Genomic DNA, 18,103 nt, shown 5'->3' on the forward strand with positions numbered 1-18,103 from the left:
CAAATTTAAAACTGTGGAGCACAGGGGCCAATAAAGGAAAAAAGTGTCTTTGTCCCAAACATTATGGAGGGCTCTGTGTTAAAAGATACTGAATTAGGAGAGGAGAGCAAATTTGATTGAAAATGGTTTTTCCACAGAAAACGAACAGGAGTGGAGCACCATTATTCTGAATGACTAACAAAAGGTTCCACAAAGGGTCAGTTCTGGGACCTCTCTCTCTTCACTTCATATATCACAGATTGGGATGGAGACTGAGCACCATGGAAACTTGAGGGTGGTACCAAATTCACATTGTATGTAACTGAATCAATTAATTCCTTGGAAGACGAAAAAACCTCTGTTGACAAGCTGAGAAACAGGCTAATGAAATAGCCAAAACTGTGGAGCAAATTTTGTGCAACAGGCTTTGACACTTATCCTCTGAATAGAAGTGGGGTCGACGCTGTCTCTGAGCCAAGGATTTGTGGAGGAGTGGACTTAAGACCGTTTTCAATTTGCCTTCCCATCAGCATTCTGGAATGGGATTTTCTCACAGCAAAAGTGTCAGGTTGAGGTTGTTTATTTTGAGCATATGTTGGTGTTGCATGAGAGGGGTTTAATATTGCCTGCGAGCACACCTGGGCAAGGCACTGTTCGTAAATCTTTGTGCAAGTACAGCTGTTAATATGGACTCATTAAAGTTGCTCTTCCTGCTTAATTTCAAACAGCAACAGATTTATTTTTAGTGGGGGCTGGTGGGTTGCATTAAGCTCTGACTTGACCTTGGCTAGTTTCAATACATGTTCCCAGCCACAGCTCACTATTTGTTATTGTCTGATTTCATTTCCTGTCTCCCCTGGCTGCACTCAAAAAAAAATTGGCACCTCTCTCTCTTTCCACCAGCAACCCCCATCCCACTTCTCTACTTAAAACTTTTAAAACATGGTATTCCGCTGGGGTTTCAGCAGTAGAAAGATATATTGCACTGTTGGGATTTTTAAATGGAACAATATGGCTCATACTACTCCTTTATTCAACCGTTGGGCCCCTTTCTCCTCCCTCATAGTCGATGTTATACTTAGTCTCTCATTAGAAGTCCAGTAGACGTGCATTGTCCCAAAAATGAACGCAGGCCACTGGCCAGAAATAGGGTGTGAATGATGTTTCTCAGTTACCTTTGTTTCAGCGGGGCCTCCTAATTCAAAAGCAGACATTAACCCTTTGCTGACATTGTGATCAACCTTTCTTTTTAAAAGAACAGCACAATAGCCGTAGCTTCTCTGTCTGGGAGTGGGGTCCACCAAAGAGTAGGGAAGCGAGCAAAGTTCTGACAAGCACTCTGAACCTTAGCGCTGCCACCACTGGTGCGGACCCACGGAGAGCAAGGAGCGGAGATGCAGCACTCCCGCAGGGTCCCACCACCCAGTCTGACTGCCTACAACTCTGCACAGGCTTTGAATGGGCCATTAAAGGAGCCGATGGTAGTTTTACTTAAAATTCCGCCCAAGAAGGCAACACCTCTGATTGGCAGCAGCAGTCACGAGGGGTTGCATGCTCCAGGGGAACGGAATTCTGGCACAGGGCGTCAGAAACTGGGGAGACCCTCCCCCGTCTAAGAAGGAGAAGCAGAGGAGATGACCCATGGGCTGAAAGATCTGCGGCTGAAAGACCCATGCATTCGGCGGGCTGTTGGTGACTCGAGGTGAGGAGGCTGTGGGCTGCTGGAGACCGCTATCTCTCTTTTGTTTGACTGTAAGAAGCGGTTCAGGCAATTTCTGCCGGCGGCGAATCTGTCTGCCTTACAGCAGGCAAAAGCAATTCCGTGTAGTATGACACTGTTTTAAAGACAAATCAATTGAATCTTGAAGATACTAAGTTGGTGCTTCCAAAATTGAGATTTAAGCAGTACTCTTTTCCTGTGTGTCACTGACAGGACGTGCATTTTGCAACCAATGATCAGTGGAGGAGAAGATTATGTTACCATGTCAACCACAGCAGTGGTTTCAGGTATATTATATTGGTCGTCCTTCGGTTTGAAGAAGACATCTGGGATGAATCACACAACAGAAACCTGTGTGTGATGGAGTTTAAGTGGAACAGCCATTGCATAGGGGCGCTCCCACTCTGGGCAGAAGAGACCTTGATCTAGTGACACAGACAAGCGTTACGGCTGGAGTCCTCTCTTGCTGCATTGGATGACCAGGACATCTAAGTGTCTTGTCATGCTCTTAGTGCACAACAATGCCTGCTGGACCTGCTTTACTTTCTTGACCTTTGGACCATTATTCAGTCTCTTCCGCTCAATCCACCGGGGCCAGACTTCACACGCTGGGATAGACAGATCCCCAACCTCACCAAGGGTCAAAGACCCATCGGCTACCCTCACCTGGTTTAGCTCGTCTGCCGACACGGTTTACCAAGGTGAGGCCACTTCGCGTGCTACAGCTACTTGGAACCACAGGTGAGAGCTAAGCATCAAGTGGGGACCAAAGTTGGACGAGCTGCACAACAAGCCCCGCCACTCCCACCAGAGGTGCTAGCCCTCCCTAAACACCCCATACACCCATTGTGTTTGGCATAAAGAGGTCGCAATAGTCGGGGTTTAGAGGTGAAGTGTCTTTATCAGCTGGATTGTTTGTGAAATGAAGTGAAATATTTGCAGGTTTAAGGTCATCAAAATTATATTGTGCTGGTTAGTGGTGAGTTTGATGCTTCAAACCAGTGCTGTTTGATGAAGGTATTTTCAACAAGGTATGACAGTTTCAGGATTGCCAGCCAGGAACAGGTTACAGGTGTTGAGAGTGGGACACAGTAAAAAGTCAACCAACGAAATAATAATACCAAGACTAGCCATATCCAAGAGTGAGAATTGGTGCTAATTAATTAACAGGATACTTGAATTGGTCTCAACAAGACACGGTTCAGAATGTGGCAATCCTTGCTCCTCACCACTACATCGTAGCAAGCCCTGCAACAGTTGTGTGGACGCACACAGTCACTGGACTAGGACAGGACAGTCCCTAGACTAAGCATGGTATCTCTCTGCTTGGGGAGGCTGTCACTCTTTTGACGTCCTTCAGCACAGATGAAGTACAGACTGATTGAGGATGACGACAAGATCTGCCAGCCAGAGGAGGGTGGTAGAGGAGGGGGACTGGTTGGGTCTATTGTGGAGACAGAAACAAAGGGTTTTGAACCCTTTGGTATAGGGGATGGGGATGGGGATTGGATGACTATGGTAAAGACGAGATGTTCAAGGAACTGAAAGTTGTTGACGTGATAGAGGCCATGTAAAGTCTCCCAGATGTAGGTGAGGAGGGATTGGACCAGGGGGGAGAAAACTGAGTCAAGGTAAGCGGAGACCAGTTCGGTGGGGCAGGAGCACACGGACACGATGGGTCTGCCGGACCATTGGGTTTCTGGATCTTGGGTAGGAGGTAGAAACAGGCAGTGTGGGGATGGGAAACAATAAGGTTAGAGGCTGTGCCAGGGAGGTGACCAAAAGTAATGAGTTCAGGAATGATGCATGATGCAGTGGTATGATGTTTTGATGGGGTAAATAAGGAGGTGTCTGAGAGTTCTTGTCTGGTTTCAGTCAGATAGAGGTCAGTGCCACACTTGTCTGTGGGTTTGATGGTGAGTTTAGGATTAATGCAGAGAGAGTGGAGAGCCCGGGGTTCTGAGGGGATGAAATTAGAATCAGTGAGGGGGGTGGTGAAGTCAAGACAGTTGGAAATATAAAGGTCCAGAGCGGGCAGAAGGCCAGAACAAGGCATTTAGTAGGAGGAAGGTTTGATCTGTAGTGGGGATGGAGAATCGTGGTTGTGGAAGCAGGTATGGAGAGGGAGCCAACGGAGGAAGAGTTCAGCAGAACAGAGATGTGGACGAAGGGGGACAAAGGTGAGACCTCTACTGAGGCAAACCATTCTGCCTCTGAGAGGGGAAGGTCAGAGGGGATGCTAAAGACCAGACAGTGGTTGGGGGAGGGAGGGGTCATTGGGGTGGAGAGTTCTGGGGGTGGAGGAATATGGGGTGGATCAGGAAGTGATGGGAAGGAAAGTATCAAGTGAGGGAGGGGAGAGTTGGGGAAGTTAGGGGGTGGTGAAAGGTTCCAGAGAGAGAGTTTGTGACGGAGGTCTATTCCTCTAGGCTGCTGGGGGTTAGGGTGAGCTCACATCAGAGGCTTGATCAAATGGTGCCTTACAAGACTGCAAAAATCAGATTTCCATTCACCTGGCAAAATAACTCCGTGGACTTGCCAGGCCACTGACAGGAACGTGCATTTTGCAATCAAAATGAAGTTTTTTTTCATCGTTTAAAAAAATTCTTAGTGTGAGCGATTTTGTGACAAGACCATTGACCTGCTTTGCACTCCCCTGTACTTCTCTTAGCACCTCCTCATTGCAGGCAACACTGCTTGCAGCATGTGTTTACATCTGGGAAAGTTTTAATACCAGATGCGTTCTAATGGTTGACCAGGTTTCTTGCCTCATTCACCTTCAATGGGTCCATAGGCATTTTCTAGCCAAACAAAGAATTTCAATGTTTGACGCTGTGGCATTGCAAGAAACATCAGAGCAATTTTATGTGTAGCAAGGTTCCACAAGCAGCAAGAAAACCAGATGTTCCAACTTAGATTCATTGTCATGTCACAAAATTTGTTTTGCAGCAGCAGATATAGATATAGCGCTGGTATAGACTTACTGATGTTGGTCGAGGAAAATGCATTGACCGGTGATGCAGGAAGGTTGTTCCCGATGTTGGGGAAAAGCAGAACCAGGATAAGGGTCTTTTAGGACTGAGATGAATAAAAGAAATTCTCTCCAAGAGTGGTGAATCTGTGGAAATCTTTGCCACAGGAGGTAGTTGAAGCCAGTTCCTTATCTATATTGAAGAGGGAGTTAGACTTGGCCCTTGTGGCTAAGGAGATCAGGGGGTATGGGGTGAAGGCAGGTATCGAATAGGTGATCAAAACGAATGGCGGTGTAGGCTTGAATGGCCAAATGGCCTACTCCTGCACCTATTTTCTATGAAAATGGGAGAACTTGCATGCTCTTTTCCAAAGTAGTGGCTTTCAAATCCCCCCTGAGAGGATGGTTGGGATCTGTGGTTAACATCTGATCTGAAACAAGGGTCCCAGTGACAAGTCAATGCTGCACTAATGTGATTGGTTTACTAACTCCTAGAGTGGATCTCAAAAACATGGCTTGATTTTTTACAGAGTATATTTAATGTGTTAAAAAATTCAAGACATTGTACAGAAGCAGTCTCAGAAAAGCCATTGGAGGGGAAATTTACAGTGTACAGCTCTGCTAGATGAAGGCCACCAAGTCTAGAACCTATGTAGGTTCTACGATAGGTGAACAGAGGGTATCAGGAATATTGAAGACTTGGTACATTGTTGGTAAGGTGCCAGGTATGTCTGCTTGATGCCTACACGTTTGGCGTGAGGTCTGTCACCGCTGGTGACTCACTAGAGGCCATGCTCTGGTGTCCAGAGAAGCCTGCACAAGCCAGCCAATCAAAGACAACTGCAGTGTCAGGTGCAAGATGCAGCCAATGCTCGACGTGGGTTTTGATTGGTTAGTTTGAACTGTAAAAGGGGCTCACCTTATAAACGAAGGACAAACATGTCTTGCTCAGCCTAACATCGTTTGTCTTTAATTCCATCATGAGTTTCAATAAGGTGAACCGGAATAACTAAGTCCACAGGAAATCAACGACGAAGGTTCCATCAGAGGGAAGGTCAAGTCAGGCAGAGATGGAACCTTGATGGAGCAAGTATATGATCCAAAGCTCGTTTCAAGATTCTAACTAACACCAGGAAATGGTGTGATTTCAGTTTCAGATGGTTGCCAGGGAGCCAATAGCTGGATGAGAGAGTTCTGGTGAGGACTAAAGTTGACACTTCAGTTTTCATGATTTAGTAGAAAGAAATTTCTCATCATTTTGAGTGAAGATAATAAACCAGTCAGTGAAGAAGCATATAGATGGAAGCAGAAGCTGGGTGTCATCAGAGTGGAATCTTGTCCCAGGGTTTTCAGCTGATGACAGAGGGGGAGGAATGGAGTGAGAAATAGGATAGGCGGGTGTAGAGGTCAAGGATGGATCCCAAGGGATACTAGGGTCACAGATTGAGTGTGGGAAGAAAAACCATTGCAGGAGGTTCTTTGGCTGCAAAGGGACCAAAATAATTTCTGATCCCTGAGATTAGATTAACAGTGAACCACTGTGGAGACAAATAAAATTTCAGTTATCTCATTTTATTATTTCCCTGTATTTTTGCACATTTAATAAGTGAACAAACTTTTTTTTAATTGAATTGCAAAGGAAACGTTTTTAAAAAAGGAATAAGGGTTCAGGCCAAATTTGCATGTTTATGTTCATCCAAAGAACTGGAGCTGATAGAAATATTAATCTTTGAACCAGAAGTTTAACTGAAGCCAGAACTTGCCCAATGATCACCCACAACCTGTCTTTTCCCAATATAAGGGCATAGGACTCTCATATTCTGGATCAGATTTCACAACTTTGGAAAATTGGTGCATCCTATAAAGGCATCTGTAAACGTAAAGTATAAGGAGATTAATGGACAAATACATTATTCTTTCACTTTTAAAGCACAATCCGAGGTCTTCAAGACACTGAACCCATGGATTTGCACTGAAAAATCACCCTCATAGTTGGTTATCTGAGGTTAATTGGACTCCTGAGGAAACTATTATTTAAACTGTGCTTTATAAACATTAAGTGAACTTTGCAAGAGAAGGTTTAATGTAAAGTATATATTTGAAAGTCCTCCCTGACACGTGCAGTCCCTGTTAAGACTGCCTTGTTGTTGATGGGAAGTCTGTGTTTATGTGTAAGTCTCCATATATGTCAACTGTCCAGATCTATCCACTTCAAACATATGGGAATTCACGTCCTCAGAAGGTGATGGTTTTTTGAACAGAATTTCTAACATGCCCTCCATTGTTTTGTTTCCTCTGCATGCGATCACATCAGTATCTCTCTCCTCTCGGTCTTCTCTCTATTCTTGTTCTCCTCCATTTCTCTTGCTCTTCACCTCCAGCTGGTCTCCTCCACTCCTTTCTTTGCTGTCGATCTCAACTCGTTTTCCTTCCCTCTCTGCTCTCAGTCCTCTCTCCGTGCTTGCTCATTTCGCCACCCCCCCCCCACTTGCTCACTCACCTTTATCATTTCCCTTGGTTCTTCCTTTTCCTCCTTGTGCTCGAGAAACTCAGCACTACGCAGGGCACTGCAGCCTGTTGAGAGGCACCCCATCCACAACCAGTCACTCACTCCACTACTGGCGAACAGTCTGCAGGATGCACTGCAGCAACTCACTGAATTAGACAGCGCCCTTCCAAATTCATGCGCTCTTACCAGCTGGAAGAACAAGGATAACAAAAGCACAGGATCACCACTGCCTGCAACTTGCTGCCCCAAGCCACATCCTGATTTTAAACACATTGCTGTTCCTTCACTGTTGCTGGGTTAAAATCCTCCCCCCCCCCCCACCCAGCTTTATATTATTGTGTGTACACTCGAGTGATGTGTTGAATGTGTTTGCTTGCAGTGGGCCCGGGACCAGTTTGAAGGACTGTTCAAATTGAGAGCAGAGAATGTCAACAAGTACTTGGAGTAAGTACATTTCTTCATTCCTGTTTAAATAAAACTGAGCCCAGTGCAAAGAACAAAGGATACAGAAACAGGCCATTCAACCCTCGATGTCTGTGTCTAAAACTATGACAAATTAAATTTCTGCTGTGAGCTCATGATGCATGTCCCCATGTTTCCTGCATATTCGTGTGTCTATGTTGGTGGTTCTCAACCTTTTTCTTTCCATTCACATCCCACTTTAATCCCTAAGCCATCTCTGTGATTAGTAAGGTAAGATGTGAATGGGAAGGGAAGGTTGAGAACTACTGCCCTAGACCCAATTGTTACTGAAATATTTTGCTTGAGAAAAATTGTCACTGGCCCATTTCCTTTGGAGTTATGAAACCGTGCACATAACGAATCAATTAGGGATGCTCAAAACAGTGGTTTTCAAACTTTTTCTTTCCACCCACATCCCACCTTAAGCAATCCCTTACTAATCACAGAGCACCAGTGGAATAGGGAATACTTAAAGTGGTTCGTGAGTGGAAAGAAAAAGGATGAGAACCACTGGCCTACATAAATTATACTATCGTATCTGTGTCCACTACTACTCCTGGCAGGTCGTACCAAGCACCCAAGAAAAATGTTGCTCTGCATTTCTTCCCTAGATCTTCCCTAAACATGTCTACCTCACCTTAAATGTATGTCCTCTAGTAATTGAACACGCATTCAAGTTGTTGAGATTGTTTCAGTTTATCTACATCCGTACCTGTGAAAGAGTCAAAACTAGAATACAGCCTCTCTCCTACTTACGATCTATGCAACTTATGACCAATCATACGTAAGACCGGAAAAAATACTGTATAAATTCTAAAAATTAAGAAAAAATATGTGGAAATGTAAGATTACGCTTGTTCATATGCCCACCAGTGCATACAATAGTGACCGTGAGACGATATCCCGGCATTATGTACATCATAGCATCTCTCTCAGTTCTCAGGAGAGAGTGCGGGGCAGTGGGATCAGTGTGGGGGCTGATTGCAGGGCAGTCGGGAAAACGTGAGGCAGGGGAATCAGTGTGGGGACTGATTGCAGGGCTGTTGGGAAAGTGCGAGAGAGTGGGATCAATGTAGGGACTGATAGCGGGCTGTTAGGAAATGCAGAGCAGTGGGATAGTGTGGGGACTGATACCAAGTTGTCGGGAGAGCGCGGGGCAGTGGGATCAGTGTGGGGACTGATAGCGGACTATTGGGAGAGCACAGGGCAGTGGGATCAGTGTGGGGTCTGTTAGCAGACTGTTAAGAGAGCGCGGAGCAGTGGGATCAATGTGGGGACTGATTATGGGGTTGTCAGGAAAGCGCAGGGCAGTGGGATCAGTGTGGGGACATTGCAGGGCTGTCAGGAAAGCATGGGGCAGTGGCATCAATGTGGGGACTGATGGTGGGGGTGTCAGAAAAGCGCGGGGCAGTGGGATCAGTGTGGGGACTAATAGCAGACTGTTGGGAGAGCACGGGGCAGTAGGATCAATATGGTGACTGATTGTCGGACTGTCAGGAAAGCGCGGTGCAGTGGAATCACTGTGGGGACTGATTACGGGGCTGTCCAGAAAGCATAGGGCGGTGGTATAATTGATGGGACTGATAGCGGGCTTTCGGGAAAGTGCGGAACAATGGGATCATTGTGGGGACTGATCATGGGGCAGTGGGATCAGTGTGGGGACTGATTGCGGGGCAGTGGGATCCATGTGGGAACTGATAGCAGGGCTGTCGGGAAATCGTGAGGCAGTGGGATCAGCGTGGGGCTGATTGCGGTGTTGTCAGGAAAGCGAGGAACAATGGGATTAATGTGGGGACTGATTGCGGGGCTGTCAGGAAAGCGTGGGGCAGTGAGATCAATGTGGGAACTGATAGCGGGCTGTTGGGAAAGCGTGGGGCAGTGGAACAGTGTGGGGACTGAGAGTAGAGCTGTCGGGAAAGCGTGGGGCAATGGGATCAGTGTGGGATCTGATGGCGGGCTGTTGGAAGAGCGTGGGGCAGTGGTATCATGTGGGGACTGATAGCAGGCTGTCTGGAAAGCACAGGGCAGTGAGATCAGTGTGGGGACTGATAGCGGGCTGTAGGGAAAGCGTGGGGCAATGGTATCATTGTGGGGACTGATAGTGGACTGTTGGAAGAGCACAGGGCAGTGGGATTAATGTAGGGACTGATTGTGGGGCTGTCGGTAAAGCGCGGAGCAGTGGGATCAGTGTGGGGACTGATTGCGGGGCAGTGGGATCACGTGGGGACTGATTGTAGGGCTGTCAGGTAAGCGCGGAGCAGGGGGATCAGTGTGGGGACTGTTAGTGAAGCTGTCAGGAAAGTGTGGGGCAGTGTGATTAATGTGGGTACTAATTGCAGGACTGTCAGTAAAGTGCGGGGCAGCGGGATCAGAGTGGGAACTGATTGTGGGGCTGTCGGGAAAGCGCAGGCAGTGGGATCAGTGTGGGAACTGATTGCTGGGCTGTTGCCAAAGCGCAGGGCGGTGGGATCAGTGTGGGGACTGATTGCAGGGCTGTCAGGAAAGCGTGGGGCAGTGGGATTAATGTGGGGACTGATTGCGGTGTTGTCGTGTAAGCGCGAGGCAGTGGAGTTCATGTGGGGACTGTTAGCGGAGCTGTCGGGAAAGTGTGGGGCAGTGTGATTAATGTAGGGACTAATTACGGGACTGTCAGTAAAGTGCGGGTCAGTGGGATCAGTGTAGGGACTGTTAGCGGAGCTGTCGGGAAAGTGTGGGGCAGTGTAATTTTTGTGGGGACTAATTGTGGGGCTGTCAGTTAAGCGCAGGGCAGTGGGATCTGTGTGGGGACTGATTGCTGGGCTGTTGCCAAAGCGCAGGGCAGTGGGATCAGTGTGGGGACTGATTGCGGGGCTGTCGGGAAAGCGTGGGGCAGTGGGATTAATGTGAGGACTGATTGCGGGGCTGTCAGGAAAGCGTGGGGCAGTGGGATCAGTGTAGGGACTGGTTGTGGGGTATGGGCTCAGTGTGGGGACTGATTGCGTGGCAGTGGTATCAGTGTGGCAACTGATTGCGGGGCTGTCAGGAAAGCGCTGGGCAGTGGGATTAATGTGGGGACTGATTGCGTGGCTGTCAGGAAAGTGCGGGGCAGTGTGATCAGTGTGGGAACTGTTTGCGGGTGTCTCAGGAAAGCGTGGAGCAGTGGGATCAGTGTGGGGACTTATTGGGGGCAGTGGGGTCTGAGAGCGGGCTGTCTGGAGAATGCGGGACAGTGGGATCAGTGTGGGGACTGTTTGCGGGATGTCGGTTGGTCAGAACAGAGCTAAGACATAAGTCAGGGAATGGCTGTGTAGAACAGTACAGCACAGTACAGGCCCTTCAGCCCACGATATTGTGCCTACCTATGTAAACCTATTTACCAAACTAACCCTTCCCTACCTCACTCCCATTACTCTCTATTTTTCTTGCATCCTGTCTAAGAGTTGTTTAAATGTTCCCATTGTACTACTCTCCACCACCACCACCCCAAGCAATGCATTTCAGGCACCCAGAACTCTCTGAATAATAAAAAAAAATTCCCCCTGACATCTCCCCTAGATTTGCCTCCCTTCACCTTACATATGTCCTCTGGTGCCTGCTACATCCACCCTTGCTGTCCACTGTATCTATGTCATAATCTTGTGGACCCCTATTAGTGACCTTTCATCCTCCTTCACTGGAAAGAGAAAAGCCCTAGCTCTGTTAACTTTGCTGTACAAGGCAAATAGCGCCTTTGGAAGACTACACAAAAGAGTCTGGAAAAACAACCAACTGAAAAACCTCACAAAGATAAGCGTATACAGAGCCGTTGTCATACCCACACTCCTGTTCGGCTCCGAATCATGGGTCCTCTACCGGCACCACCTACGGCTCCTAGAACGCTTCCACCAGCGTTGTCTCCGCTCCATCCTCAACATCCATTGGAGCGCTCACACCCCTAACGTCGAGGTACTCGAGATGGCAGAGGTCGACAGCATCGAGTCCACGCTGCTGAAGATCCAGCTGCGCTGGATGGGTCACGTCTCCAGAATGGAGGACCATCGCCTTCCCAAGATCGTATTATATGGCGAGCTCTCCACTGGCCACCGTGACAGAGGTGCACCAAAGAAAAGGTACAAGGACTGCCTAAAGAAATCTCTTGGTGCCTGCCACATTGACCACCGCCAGTGGGCTGATAACGCCTCAAACCGTGCATCTTGGCGCCTCACAGTTTGGCGGGCAGCAGCCTCCTTTGAAGAAGACCGCAGAGCCCACCTCACTGACAAAAGGCAAAGGAGGAAAAACCCAACACCCAACCCCAACCAACCAATTTTCCCTTGCAACCGCTGCAATCGTGTCTGCCTGTCCCGCATCGGACTGGTCAGCCACAAACGAGCCTGCAGCTGACGTGGACTTTTTACCCCCTCCATAAATCTTCGTCCGCGAAGCCAAGCTAAAGAAAGAACAATATACAATGATATCTGCTGTGAATGCAATGTAATTGAATTTTAATTGTGTCTATGCACTGAGTTAATGGAATAGATGTTTGTAACAAGCATTACAAGTCGGTCATGGAGACATGCAGCATGTAAACAGTCCCTTCAATACATATGGTTCATGCCTGATGATTTATACTAATCTTATTCCACTACTTTTTATTTTCCCTACATTCTCGTTAACTCCCCTGTGGTTCTATCACTCACCCAAGCCACCTACAGCAGCCAATTAACCTACCAACCTGCACAAGCTTGGGACGTGGAGGGGGAAAACAGAGCAGCTGGAGGAAAGCCATACGGTCACAGGGAGAACGTGCAAACTTCACCCAGATGGCACCCGAGGTCAGAATTGAACCTGCATCTCTGGTGCCGTGAGGCAGTGCATCTCCCAGCTGCCCCACTGGACCCATTGCTATTCGACATGGGGGCATTCCCAGCATGTGGTTGAAGGCATGAGGATTACATTCCAGGGAAGGTTGGAGGGTGTGGTTGGCGCTGTGGACAATGGGCAGGGGGGGGTGGGGGGTGAAGGGCTGTGGTGAATGAATAGAAAATGGGATCGATAAATACAGAATGGGGTAGGAAGAGAAAGGGGTATGGATGGAGCTCAGAGGGAGGGTGAGATTGGGAGTGGACAGCAGAGGAGAATTTGGGAAGATAAGGAGATGGAAGGTTGGAATGAAAACCTGGGGAATGGAGGAAGGCCCACAGCAGAAGAGAAAGGGGGGGAATAGCTTTTTATTTCATGATCTGGGGTTTAAGGCAAGGCCAGTATTTATTGCTCATCCACAATTGCCTTTGAGAAGATGGTGATGAGCAGCCACATTCCTGCTGACAACGCTGTTCTTCTGGTGCCTTTGGAACAGGTCTCCCAGGATTTGGTCCCAGCCATGGAGGGATTGGCAATGCTTTTGCAAATTGACTAGAAGTGGATATGGGGAGATAAGCGGAGTCCAAAGGGGAAGCTGGACCAAGGGTGTGTAACAGAGGGAGAAGGGAAATGTGAAGAACCAAGGGGCAGGAAGGAGCAGAGAAGAGGGAACAAGAGAGTGCGGGAATGAAGAGGGTCTTGGGCAGAAAACGTTAAAAGGCTTGTCACCCTCCAACCAAATTGTTATCAGGTTACTATTCCACTTGGGGACATTCCCAGCGTGAGGAGCATGGGGTTTTACCTTTTAACAGATGGGGATCACATTCCAGAGGAGGGAATGTACCTTCTGTTGGAGGGTACAGTTGAGGCTGCGGATAATGAGGATGGTGAGTGAATGGGAAATGGGATAGTTAAGTGCAGAAGGGAAGTGCATTTCTATTGGGAAGAAGATTCACAAGTGTAAGATCACCCATTGCCAGATTCAAGGACAGTTTCTTTCCTGCTGTTATCAGACTCCTGAATGAACCTCACACCTGAAAAATTATGTTGCCTTTGCTCTGTTGTAATTGATTTCTTTCTGTGTAATTCCGCACTTCAGTGCTTTGTACAGGATGCCAAGTTGAACTGTTAGAACCATAGAACATTACAGCACAGAAACAGGCAGCTTCAGCCTTCTAGTCTCTGCCAAACCTTTTTTGTTGCCTAGTCCCACTGACCTTCACCTAGCCCATACCCTGTGAACCTCTCCCATTCACGAACCTGTCCAAATTCTTCTTAAATGTTAAAACTGAGCCCGCATTCACCACCTCAGCTGGCAGCTCGTTCCACACCCCCATTACTCTCTGTGTGAAGAAAGTTCCCCTTTCACCCTTAACCCATGTCTTCTGGTTTGTAACTCAACTATCCTCAATGGGAAAAGCCTATTTACATTTAAGCTGTCTATACCCCTCATAATTTTAAATACGTCTTATCAAATCTCCCCTCATTCTTCTACACTCCAGGGATTAAAGTTCTAACTTGTTTAACCTTTCCCTGTAGCTCAGTTCCTGAAGTCCAGGCTACATCCTGGTAAATCTTTCTCTTTCTATCTTATTTATAAATTTCCTGTAGTTTGGTGTCCAAACATGTACAGAATACTCCAAATTTGGCCTCACCAATATCTTATACAACTTTACAATAACATCCCAACTCCTATACTCAATACTTGGATTTGTGAAGGCCAATATGCCAAAAACTCTCTTTACCACCCTATCCAACTTTGTTCATAGACAAACCTTCTCACTGCACCTTGGTACATGTGACAATAAACTTAAACAGTAGATTGCAAGGAACTGGGAGAATAGAGTAGGCTTGCAAAAGTTGAGGGTTCAAGACCAAAAGACTGGAGGGGAAAGATGTTGATACAAGTAGGAGAGGAGAAAAGTTGAGTGTCATGCGGTGGAGTGGCTGTAGTGCAGAGGGAGAGGTGCTTCGCTGTTCCTTCAGTGGCTGGAACAAATCCTGAAACTCCTAACATCATGGCCCCAGAGGAACAAGGATGTCAGCAGGACTGCGGCTGTTCACCACCATCTTCTCAAGTGCATTTGGGGATGGGTAATAAAACCTGGCCTTGCCACTGACACTCAGATCATGAAAAAGTTAACTACCCCCCAACCTTCCTCTTCCCCTGCCCAGCCCCCCAATCCTGTATTTGCGGAGGTTTAAAGTGCTGGATATTTTGGGGAGACGTAGGATGCTTGAAGATTGGTGAAGCAAGCAGACACATCCCCCACCCCCCACCCCCACCCCCCCAGAGCAGTCAAATGAGTCAGAATCTCCTGAAGTAACACACAGGTTTCTCTCTGCCTCCCTTGCTGTCAGCCTCTTTGGGCTCTCTGCCCTTGAAAGGCATCTCACTGAAGTTGAACAGGATCTTGCTGTTTTCCTTACAGTTGTCCTCCTACTTAAAGCTCAGAACCAAGAAATTGTCTTAAAAAGGTAATAGTTTCAACCTTGCAGTTTACCAAAGAGAGTGTTTATCTCGTCCACTGACAGTAAGTTAAGTAGGTGGAACTTCAATAAACAACATACCTGTCAAACAATAGTAATTCCACACACTTGATTAAAACACATTTTTCTTCCTTCCATCTCAAGCCATTTGCTTACATTTTTCCCCCATGTTTGTCTGGAATAAGTGAGTTTAAGTTCCTGTGAGAGAAGCAAGAACTGCAGTTGCTAGAATCTTGAGCAAACAAGGAGCTGCAGGAGGAGCCCAACAGCATCCAGGGGTGGAAGTGGTCAGTCACTATTTCAGGTTGGGTTCATTGTTGGCTGGTTTAAATTCCTGTGCCTGGAGGACGAGGTTCAACGTAGATAGATGACGAGTCTTTGAAGCATGAGGGACATAGAAATACCTGAGATCATTAAAGGAGAATAGAAGCTCTGGGTGGTTGTTTCTGTTGGCAGGTGATATGAGAACCTGGGGATATAACCTCAAGTTTCAAGATGAAGGAGATGATTGTGACTTCAGGAGAGGGAGCTGAGTTCATGTCTGAAAGAAGCACTCAAGCGTGGCTGTCTACCCACACAGTTTGAGCTCCTTTCGTGAACGACCTTTGGCGCAGAGGCAGGAACCCGCACAAAATGAACTGGATCAATGGAGTTTACAAAGTCAGATGAACCTTGAGTACGAGGGCCCTCAGAACAGAAGCTTGAAGGAATAATTAAGCCTATCTTAGCCCTGCAATTATCATCAAGGCTTCATCATAATTGTGCCAGATTTCACAAACTGCCACAATGGGGATTTGAGCTTTGGGCAAAGACAACATCTGGTTGGGGTAGTGGGAAGTTGACAGCTGATCACATAGTTGAAGAGGCATGTCAGTGTGGTTAGCCTCAGGGAGAGATTCAAACATTGTGGGCCTGTGGTGAATGCAACCCCATCCACATGAAGACATGTCTGCTGGGATGTGCTTTTGTTTAATGCAGTGGTTTTCAAACCTTTTCTTTCCACCCACATACCACCTTAAGTGTGATTCGGCGCTCTGTGATTATGTAAGGGATTGCTTAAGGTGGGTTGTGAGTGGGAAGGGAAGGTTGAGAACCACTGCTCCAGACCCAATTGCGACTGAAATTTTTTTTTGAGAAAAATTGCCATTGGCCCATTTCCTTTGGAGTTACGAAATCATGCACAGAACAAGTCAATGAGGTACAATTAAAACAGTGGTTTTCAAACCTTTTCTTTCCACCCATATACCACCTTAAGTAATCCTTTACTAATCACACTAATGGCTTAGGGAATGCATAAAATGGTACATGAGTGGAAAGAGAAAGGTTGAGAACCGCGGGTTTAATATCTCAACATGCTGTAGGCATCATCAATTGGGTTGCATTGAGGGTGTGTCTCCCAGAGTTTCTAATATTTAGCCCTCATTCAGTATCACATTGCTGAGGTGTGCACATTTTAAATTGCATTATTATAGTCATAAAACAATTACAACACAGAAACAGACCATCTCGACCCTTCTAGTCCCCACCAAACCAAGTACTCTCCTCTCGTCCCGCCTACCTCCACCCTGCCCATAATCCTCCATACCCCTCCCATCCATATACCTATCCAATTTTTTCCTTAAATGACAAAATGGACCCTGCTGCCACTACTTCCCCAGAAGTTCATTCCACACGGCTACCACTCTCTGAGTGAAGAAGCTCCCCCTCATGTTACTTCTAAACTTTTGCCCCTTAACTCTTAACTCATAACCTCTTGTTTCAATCTTCCTTGCCCTCAAGGGAAAAAGCATCTCCACATCAACTCTATCTATCCCCCTCATTATGCCAAAAGCTCTCTTTACCACCCTATCCAACTTTGTTCACAGACAAACTTTCTCACTGCACCTTGGTTCATGTGACAATAAACTTAAACAGTAGATTGCAAGGAACTGGGAGAATAGAGTAGGCTTGCAAAGGTTGAGGGTTCAAGACCAAAAGACTGAAGGGAAAAGATGTTGATACAAGTAGGAGAGGAGAGTATAATATGTAGAAAAGTTGAGTGTCATGTGGTGGAGTGGCTGTAGTGCAGAGAGAGAGAGGTGCATCGCTGTTCCTTCAGTGACTGGAACAAATCCTGAAACTCCTGACATCATGACTCCAGAGGAACAAGGATGTCAGCAGGACTGCGGCTGTTCACCACCATCTTCTCAAGTGCAACTCCTGTATTCTATGCATCGATTTATAAAGGCCAGCATACTAAAACTTTGCTCAATCTTTCTTTGTAATCTAGATGCTGAAACCCAAGTAACATTTTTGTAAATCTTCTCTGCCCTCTTTCTACCTTCTATTCGGTGACCAGAACTGCACACAGTACTCTAAATTTAGCCTCACCAATGCTTTGAACAGTCTCGACATCACTTCCCAACTCCTGTATTCTATGCATTGATTTATAAAGAGATTCTACCTTCACAGAACAATGAATTGTTATCCCTAGATCTTTCGGCTCCATTGCATTGCTCAATGCCTTCCCATTTACTACATATGTCCTGTTTTGATTATTCCTTCCAAAATGGAGCACTTCACACTTCTCAACATTAAACTCCATCTGCCATCTTTCAGCCCACTCTTCTAAGCAGTCCAATCCCTCTGCAATCTTCGAAATCCTTCCTCATTATCCACAATTCCACCTATTTTAGCATCATCTGCATATTTACTAATCTAATTTACCACCCCATCATCCAGATCATTAATATAAATGACAAACAGCAAGGGACCCAATACAGATTCCTGAGGCACACTGCTGGTTACCGGCCTCCAGCCTGACAAACAGTTATCCAATACGACTCTCTGGCTTCTCCCTTCAGCCACTGTTGAATCCATTTGACCATCTCAAATTTAATACCTAGTACTAGAACCTTCCTAACTAACCTTCCATGTGGAACCTTATCGAAGGCCTTTCTGGTCCACATCAACAGCATCCACTGCTCTACCCTCATCAACATTCCTAGTCATCTCTTCAAACTCAACAAGATTGGTCAAACATGACCTTCCACGCACAAACCCGTGTTGAATATTATTGATCAAACCCTGTGTATTATCTCTAAGAACACTTTCCATTAACTTACCTACCACAGACGACAAACTGACAGGCCTATATTTGCTAGGCTTGTTT

General features: G+C 46.7%; 1 protein-coding gene across 4 annotated transcripts in view; it reads left to right on the forward strand.

The window, feature by feature from the left end:
- The window catches only part of uba1 (ubiquitin-like modifier activating enzyme 1), a 381,394-nt gene that overhangs the window by 145,474 nt on the left and 217,817 nt on the right, over positions 1 to 18,103 (forward strand). For all 4 annotated transcript variants that reach the window (XM_069936574.1, XM_069936577.1, XM_069936576.1 and 1 more), the window contains one exon: positions 7,559 to 7,623. In XM_069936574.1, coding sequence (XP_069792675.1) covers positions 7,559 to 7,623 — 65 coding nt within the window. The remainder of the gene's footprint in view (positions 1 to 7,558; positions 7,624 to 18,103) is intronic.

This window comes from Narcine bancroftii, chromosome 5, assembly GCF_036971445.1.
Source record: "Narcine bancroftii isolate sNarBan1 chromosome 5, sNarBan1.hap1, whole genome shotgun sequence".
Taxonomy (NCBI): Eukaryota; Metazoa; Chordata; class Chondrichthyes; order Torpediniformes; family Narcinidae; genus Narcine; species Narcine bancroftii.